The 8937-nt window shown below is 46.9% G+C and overlaps 1 protein-coding gene and 1 pseudogene across 1 annotated transcript; both read right to left on the bottom strand.

The window, feature by feature from the left end:
- Positions 1 to 1989: 1989 nt before the first annotated feature.
- On the bottom strand, positions 1990 to 5594 carry LOC122100284 (annotated as a pseudogene).
- A 2150-nt stretch (positions 5595 to 7744) lies between these two features.
- LOC122100335 (olfactory receptor 7A5-like) lies at positions 7745 to 8662 on the bottom strand. Its single transcript, XM_042670709.1, has one exon. The coding sequence runs from the start codon at positions 8660 to 8662 to the stop codon at positions 7745 to 7747; it is 918 nt and encodes a 305-aa protein (XP_042526643.1).
- Positions 8663 to 8937: the final 275 nt, after the last annotated feature.

The following is an 8937-nucleotide window of genomic DNA, read 5'->3' as shown; positions in this document are numbered from 1 at the left end:
CTTATTTAGGCCTCCAAGTTTTTCATTCAGCATGTTTACCAGTGGTGTGGGTAAAGCATTTTGAGAGGATTCCTCTGGATTTTTTTTTTTATTAACTGCTCTGTTGCCTGTTTGTCCAGGTGGGAGTTGAAATTCCTTGACATTTTTCTTGTGTTTCTGTGGCTTGTTCTGCCCATTGGGGAATGAAAGTAAATCCAGTTCCTCACTAGAACACGAGTACCAACCCAGATCCCTGCACAGATTTTGGAGGTTTACAATTACCGATGGGTGTTTTCACTCTATCTCACCTTTTTGGGAGTGAGAGTATATCCAATTACACACCAGAACACAATTCTAAGACAAGTATCTACCCAGAGCCCTGTAGTCCCACTCCTGGGCATTTATCCAAATGATCTCGAACTAGGCCCCATTAAGGCTACCAGCACAACTATGTTCACTGAAGCATTATTATTATTATTAATTTTTTTGCCAGTCATGGGCCTGAACTCTGGGCCTGGGTGCTGTCCCTCACCTCTTCAGCTCAAGGCGAGCACTCTACCACTTGAGCCACAGCTCCACTTCTGGCTTTTTTTTGCTTATGTGGTGCTGATGAATCAAACCCAGGGCCTCATACATGTGAAGCAAGTACTCTACCACTGACCCACCTTCCTGGCCCCATTGCAGCATTATTTACCATAGCTAAGATATGGAATCAACCCAGATGCCCCTCAGTAGATGAATGGATCAAGAAAATGTGGTATATATTCACAATGGAATTTTATGCTTCTATCAAAAAGAATGACACTGTCCCATTTGTTAGGAAATTGAAAGACCTGGAAAAAAATCACATTAAGTGAAGTAAGCCAGGCCCGAAGAAACATAGGCTCACTTGCAATAATTAGTATAAGCCTAGGTTAGTCCTGACAGAATCAGAATAGCTCAAGAACTATGAACATATAAGCCTACAAAATCATGCTAATTGAAATGAACTCTAAGACATGGAAGCAACAGGTGGTTTTTAGTTGTCAACCTTAATGTCACCAATGCATTGTATCTAGTTCTGTCTTCTTACTTTATTTCATTTTTCTTTTTCCAGTGGTTTATCCCTGGCAATCTCTGTCTTTGATTCTGGTACCCGCCATCTTGTATATCTTACTCACGTGAATGTAACCCCTCTGTACAGCATCTTCCCAGTAAAATAAAATTTAAAAAGATGCAGAAAGAAAAAAAGCTATGACGATTGCAAATATCCATCAACATTTGGTTTATCCAATTTCAAAAAAGAGATATAAATGGATAAAAAGCTCCACATGAAAGTAATCATGAAATATTTCAACACCAGTCCTCATCAGTGAATTGAAACAGACAAAAGCGCCCGGGCAGGAAAGGCTGCGAGACTTTTATCTCCCATAAACCACCAGAAAACCGGAAGTGGCGCTGTGGCTCAAGTGATAGAGCGCTCGTCGTGAGCTGAAGAGCTGAGGGACAGCAACCAGGCCCAGAGTTCAAGACCCAGGACCAACCAAAAAAAACAAAAAAAAAAAGAATAAGATTGTTGATTGACAAAAGAAACTTCAGAAAATAAACAAATGCGTGAAGATTAAAAGTACATTTTTTGAATGGTCAGTGGGGCCATTGGAAATTAATCAGGAAGGAGTTGAGTGCTGGTGGCTCACACCTGTAATTTGAGCTATTCAGGAGGCTGAGATCTGAGGATGTTGGTTCACAGCCAATTATCCAGCCAAAAAGCAGGAAGTGGATGTGGCTCAAATGGCAGAGCATTAGCCTTGAGTAAAGAAAGCTCAGGGACAGTACCTAGGTCCTGTTTTCAAGCACCAGAACTGGCACACAGACACATAGACACAATTTTGTACAATCAATACACACTAAGAAGAAAGACAGGGGAAATACCTTAGGGTGGAGTAGGATGTGAATGAATCCACACATTAGTTTGGTGGAAAAGCGAGTTAGTTAAATAACATCAAGGAGAGAGTGTGAAATGAGCAGGCATCACAGGAAGCACACAGGACTCGTAGCCAGTCCTGTTTCCACAGCGTGCCTGGAAGACCCAAAGTTACTCACTCCAAAGATCCAGCCCGGCCTGCCATCACGGGCTCCGCTGGAATCATAACCCACCCGCACTTTAACCATCTCCTTCCCCAGAGCGCGCTCGACACCTTGGTTCCTCAGGCTGCAGATGAAGGGGCTCGGCATGGGGGTGACCACGCTGTACATCACGGAGGCCGTGGCATCGAGTGTGAGTTGTGTGTGACAGCAGAGCGGAGGTCCACCCCTGTGCACGCACAGGGAGAGCAGGGAGAGGAGAGACGCGCAGGTGGAGAAGGCCTGGTACCTCCCCCAGCGGAGGACATGGCCCGGAAGGAAGACATGATCTTAGCATAAGAATACAGGATGCCGGCCGGGGGACCGATGGCCAGCAGCACCGCTGCCAAATAGATGACGACGTCGCTAAGGAAAGTGTCAGAACAGGCGCCGTGGACCACGTGGCTAAGTTCACAGAAAAAGTGGGGCATCTCCAGGTGTGCACAGAAAGACAGCCCTAAGTCAGCAGGAAGCCATCTAACCCTGCAAAGAGCAACAAGAAGTACATCTGGGCCGCGTAGCTGACGGCCCGGCTGTGCGTGTGGAGGCTGAGCAGCATCTTGGGGATGGTGGTGGAGGTGAAGCAGACGTCCACCAGGGACAGGTGGGAGAGGAAGAAGCACATGGGCGTGTGCAGACGGGGGTGGGGGGTGGGAGGCAGAGATGATGGCCAGGATGATGAGCAGATTCCTGAGCACAGTGATCAGATACATGGACAACAGCCCATAGACGAGGGTCTGGGTCCTCAGACAGTCCTAGAAGAAGGAATTCAGGAATGAATTCCTATTCATTTTCTCCCATAGGGTGGGAATAACTTCCCGGAAAGAGGGGTGTCCCCTCACTAAGTGTAAAACACATGTGTGAGCCAGGCCATGATGCCTGTAATCCCAGCTACTCAGAAGGCTGAGATCTGAGCATCATGGTTCAAAGCCAGGAGGGTGAGACTCTCATCTCCAATGAACTACCAAGAAGCCAGAAGCGGAGCCGTGGCTGAAATAATGGAGTGCTAGTCTTGAGCATAATATTTTCTGCTCAGAGTCAACACCCAGGCCCAGAGTTCAAGCCCAGAACTGGCAAAAAAAACCCCACCAGAAATAAAATATATATATTTAATTTAAAAAGTGCTGTGTCCACAGAGCATAATGACAAGACGGAAGGTCAAAATACTTAACTGATTCAGGGATTCCTGGGAAGATGGAAATACAGATATGTTGGTTCTGGAAGTCTTCAAACTCTGGTTTTATCTCCTTATATGAGTAGTAAGGCTGTACATGGAAGTTTTCTGGAAGAGAAAGGAGAGATCTCTGTAATGGTGTTGGGGCATCTCCCAGACACACCTTGGGCCACAAAAGGAGCAAAACTCCTAAACCCAAATCCATAAGAGAAATAAACTGAGCACCAAGTAGAGCATCTGAAAAGAAGAAACAGCAAAAGGCTTCCATAAATAATATTAAAGCATGATTTATATGAAGGGTTAAGGTCTTAAGGCAGTGGCCACTTGTTGCTTGTTTAAGATCAGCAAATTCTGTCTAGCAGAGCAACACGTGGTGGTAATCCAAACACCTGGTTGGTTGTGTGCCTTTATAAGCCCTGCAAATGTTTAGCTCGGGGCTCTCCTCCTAGGCTCCGCTGTGTCAGAGTGTAGACGAGGCCCGAGCTGCAGCCAGTCTAAATAAAACCTTAAAACAGCTGTAAGTCTGACTCTCAGTGGTCTTCTTGGTGGGGGTCCTGAGATCTGGGCACAATATATTGAATCACCAAAGCTGAGCCTTTAAACCATACCTGTTGCTGGGGGCCAGTGGCTCACGCCTGTCATCCTAGCTACTCAGGAGGCTGAGATCTGAGGATTGTGATTCAAAGCCAGCCCTGGCAGAAAAGTCCCTGTGAGACTCTGATCTCCAAGGAACCACTCAAAAGCTGGAAGTGGCGCTGTAGCTCAAAGTAGTAGAGTGCTAGCCTTGAGCACAGAGAATCTCAGGGCCAGTACCCAAGCCCTGAATTCAAGCCCCACAACTGACCCCCCCCAAAAAAGATCTTATACCTTTTTGTTCATACAAGACAGCAGAAGACACTTCCCCAAGATGATTGATCTATCCACACGTGTAACCTGATCAATGCTTGGAAAAGACTGCGCCTAGCCCCGATCTCTTACTGGAGCCCCGATCTCTTACTGGAGCCCCGATCTCTTACTGGAGAGGAGACACTTTGTTTCCACGTCTCAGTGGCCAATGTTTCAAGCTCAGCTGCCCACTCCACCCACTTATTTCATCCCCCCCCCCCCCAGCCCTCGTCCTGACCCGCACCCTGACCTGCTCAAGCTCCACTTACACCCCAAACCTGAGTGTGACTTCCAACTTCACCAGAAGCCAGAGGTTCAAAACTCACACCAGTGAGACCAGAAGAGCTCGCTCTTAGGAGAGAAACACAAAGGCAAAAAGACTAAGTGCTTCTTTGCGTTTATATAAAACACTATGTATCCTGAAATGAATGCCAACATGTGGAAGTGAGAGAGAGCTCTTCCTCCCTCCCTCCCTCCCCCCTTCCTTCCTTCCTTCCTTCCTTCCTTCCTTCCTTCCTTCCTTCCTTCCTTCCTTCCTTCCTTCCTTTCCCTTCACTCCTTCCTCCCTTCCTTTCCCTTTTCCTCCCTCCCTCCCTCCTTTCTTTCTTTTCTCTCTCTTTCTCTTGTCCCTCCCTCCCTCCCTCCCTCCTATCTTTCCTTCCTTCCTTCCTTCCTTCCTTCCTTCCTTCCTTCCTTCCTTCCTTCCTTCCTTCCTTCCTTCCTTCCTTCCTTCCTTCCTTTCCTCCTTCTTTCCTTCCTTCCTTCCTCCCTCCCTCCCTCCTTTCTTTCTTTCTTTTCTCTCTCTTTCTCTCATCCCTCCCTCCCTCGCTCCCTCCCTCCCTCCCATCCTTCCTTCCTCCCTCCCTTCCTTCCTTCCTTCCTTCCTCCCTCCCTCCCTCCCTCCTTTCTTTCTTTCTTTTCTCTTTCTCTCGTCCCTCCCTCCCTCCCTCCTTCCCTCCCTCCCACCTTTCCTTCCTTCCTTCCTTCCTTCCTTCCTTCCTTCCTTCCTTCCTTCCTTCCTTCCTTCCTTCCCTCCTTCTTTCCTCCCTTCCTTCCTTCCTTCCTTCCTTCCTTCCTTTCTCTTTTGTGCTTCGTGTTTGGTGATCTGTCTTCCTCATCTTCATATGGTGTGTTCCAGTGTTCATCTTCGGAAGGGCTGTGGGGGGGTGCGCAGAACTCCAGGGAGAAGGATGAAGTGCAGTGTGGAGGGCACGGGCACTGTGAACGTGAACTATACACCTCGCGGGTGGAGACGGGAGGGAGGGACTGGGAGAGAGAGAGGAACAGAAGACACCGTACGAAAGGAAAGTACTCATGACCCGACTGATGCCATTGCCCCTCTGTACACCACCTCTATAATAACAAGGTAAGCATGATGCCCACCTTCGGTCCTCAGCTCCACCCAGACCTGCCGCCCCTCCCTCTCTCCACCCAGACCCACCTGAGCGCCCATCTCCCTCACTTCCTACCCTCCACACCCTGCCATGTGCTCTCTCCAGGAGAAATATGGCTCCTCTAATAAACCTTGTAATAATCTTTCTCCAGTGCCTGCCTGCCCCTGCGTGGTCCCCTGGCACGGATGGGATGGATCCTTTCAAACAATAAAGTAAATCTATAAGAAAAACTCACCCCTTCCCTTTTCTGAGGCGCCCCACACACTAGCCTATTGGAGATTTAAAAATAAAAGTTGATAGGAAATTGTTTGTCCAAGTTGGCTTCTGAACCATGATCGCCAGGTCTAAGCCTCCTGAGTAGCTGGGATTACAGGCGTGAGCCACTGTCACCTGGCTACCATGGAACATTTTAGCCAATGGATAAATTACAAATTTAATCAACCAAGCAAAAAAAAAATAGCTTGTCAACTTTGATCACTTATTCACTTGGACTGGCTCTCAAGTAAACTCTCTGAGCTTCCATTCTCTGTGAACTGTCTCTTACATGGTTGGAGCTCTGAAAATTACAGGCTGGGGGATGGTGTTTGTAAGGTGTTTGAATTCTACCTTGAGTGGCTGATGAGAGAGACGGAGAGAGACTCTTTCCTCAGATGGAACAGTGGGAAGAAATGAAGCAATGATCGCTCTAGTCAGAATTAGGGAACCCCTCCCCCCAGAAAAATCACCATGTTGGGTTTAGCCAAAGGTTGCACACTCAGCAAGACACCAGGTAAAGCTGATGAAAGTCCCTGCTAATTACTCACCAGGTATCTTTTCTCTTATTATTCTGGCTCTGAGCTCCTCATTTCCCTGTTGGGCGATGGTCTGGGAAGAAAAAAAATATATCCTGCTGATTCTTCCCACCCCCCATGAGCAGGTTAGAAGCAAAGCCACTTCTGTCTCTGTTACTGATTTTCCAGAAACATCTCCTTGTTTTTGAGACAAATCCATAAGAAGTCTTGATTATCTGATATTTTTTGATTTACCAAGTTGGCTGCAGAAATCAGCCTTTCCAAAGATGTTTACTGATGGTTACGTTTCTATGAACATTCAGGGTGAAGGTTTTGCTCATAACTTTCCAAAGTTTTTTATAATTAAAGAAAGTTATTTCTGAGTGCTTCATCTCTAAGTTGGTTTGCCTATAGATAGCTCAGATCATTTCCTATAGCCGGGTGTCCACTGCATTATTTACTTTCGCCTGGATGTCTTTAGTCCCTTGCTTTTTTTTTTTGGTTAAACTATGGTGTGTTTTTGGAGACTAATTTTATTTTCTTTCGCATAGATAGCCATGCAGATGATCTTTTATTTAACAATATCAGTTATTGAAGACCAAAAATCCAAAATCCTCCCAAATCTGAATCCTTGTGAAGATGCTCTTCTTTATGAAGGCTGTATGATATCTCAGTGTGTACAACTGCATTGTCTTTGCCCATCCATTTTCTGATGGATGCAGAAAGCATGGCATTAACTTTGTTTTATTTCCCTGCATCTTTTTAAAAAAATTGCAAATCTCTATTTTTTTTGGGGGGGGGGGGAGTCTGGTCGTGGGGCCTGAACTCTGGGCCTGGGCGCTGTCCCTCAGCTCTTCAGCTCAAGGCTGACCTTAACATAACACCACTGGTTTTGGGGGGAAGTATTTAAATGCAGAAATAATAGCTCAGGTGCTGGTGGCTCACCCGTGCAATCCCAGTGACTCAGGAAGGTCGTGATCTAAAAAAATCAAGGTCTGAGGTCAGAGGAAAGTCTGTGAGACCCATGTACCCAATTAACCACCCCAAAAAAGGCAGATGTGGATCTGTGGTTCAAGTGGTAGAGGCCAGCCTTGAGCACAAAGCTTAGGGATAGCTTCCAGTTCCTGAGTTTAAGGACTGGGATTGGCGCGCACACAAACACACACACACACACACACACACACACACACACACATAATGAACGCAATCTAGGTTCTGATTTCAAACCCTAGTACCTGTGTGCATGAGCACACACACACACACACACACACACACACACACACACACATTTCTTAAAATATACAAAATAGTTGAAGACAAATTTGAACCCCCAGATAATAAAGAGGAGTAAGTTTCACGTCTGCTATCTGATCGGAGAAAGATGGATCCTAGCTCTAAGATGGGCATCTTCTTGAAAACAACGTGTTGGTGCTGTTCCTTCAGAGATGTCTTTTCAGCGCCCTCTTGATGTCCGTGTTCCTCAGGCTGTAGATGAAGGGGTTCAGCATGGGGGTGACCACGCCGTACATCACCGAGGCGGCCCCATTGGGGTGTGAGCTGTGTGCTGTTGCAGCACTGAGGTATACGCCCAGGATTGTAGAGTAAAACAAGGAGACCACGAACAGATGCGACGCGCAGGTGGAAAACGCTTTGTACTTCCCCTGCGTTGAAGAGATGGCCCGGATGGAGGACACGATCTTCGCGTAAGAGTACAGGATGCCCGCCAGGGGCCCCCCACCCAGCAACACAGATGTGAAATACATCACCAGGTCATTGGGCAAGTTGTCAGAACAAGCCAGTCGGACCACTTGATTCAGTTCGCAGAAGAAATGAGGGATTTCCAAGTCGGAGCAGAAAGACAGCCGCAGCACCATGAGACACTGCAAGAGAGAATGCAGGACACTCACCATCCAGGACCCCAGAACCATCAACACACACAGCCGCGGGCTCATGATGGCCGTGTAGCGCAGGGGGTGACAGATGGCCACGAAGCGGTCGTAGGCCATCACCGTCAGAAGGAAGTTTTCCAGCCCGGCAAAGAGGATAAAAAAATGCATCTGGGTGATGCAGGTGTGGAAGGAGATGTGTCTTCTCTGGGTCTTTATGTTGGACAGCAGCTTGGGAATGGTGGTGGTGGTAAGGCCCACGTCAGAAAAGGAGAGATTGGAGAGGAAAAAGTACATGGGCACGTGGAGGAGAGGGTCAGAGGTGATCACCAGGATGATGAGCAAGTTACCAGTGACAGTGACCAGGTACATGGTGAGGAAAAGCCAGAAGATGAAGGGCTGTAAGTCAGGGTCTTCTGAAAACCCGAGGAGGAGAAATTCTAAACGCTGTGTAGAATTCTCTTGGTCCATGTGGTCTATGACTGAAGAGATAAAAATGAGAGGGGGGGTGCATTTGGAACCTTTCAGAAATACCATTTATATTTTATAAATACAAATGCCATTTTATAAATATAAATGCCATTTATATTTTATAGTCAATTCAGAGGAATGAAAGCTATGTACAATTAAAATAGGACATTTCACACATGAGGAAATGTTCATCATCCCTGGTGGTGAAGGAAATGCAAATAAAGACAACCCTGAGATACCACCTTACCCCAGTCAGAATGTCCCACATCCACAAA

This window comes from Dipodomys spectabilis, unplaced genomic scaffold (genome assembly GCF_019054845.1).
Source record: "Dipodomys spectabilis isolate Male_0828 unplaced genomic scaffold, ASM1905484v1 ptg000573l, whole genome shotgun sequence".
NCBI lineage: Eukaryota > Metazoa > Chordata > Mammalia > Rodentia > Heteromyidae > Dipodomys > Dipodomys spectabilis.
The sequence above is the reverse complement of the archived record's forward strand: the minus strand, read 5'-3'. Positions and strand labels throughout refer to the sequence as shown.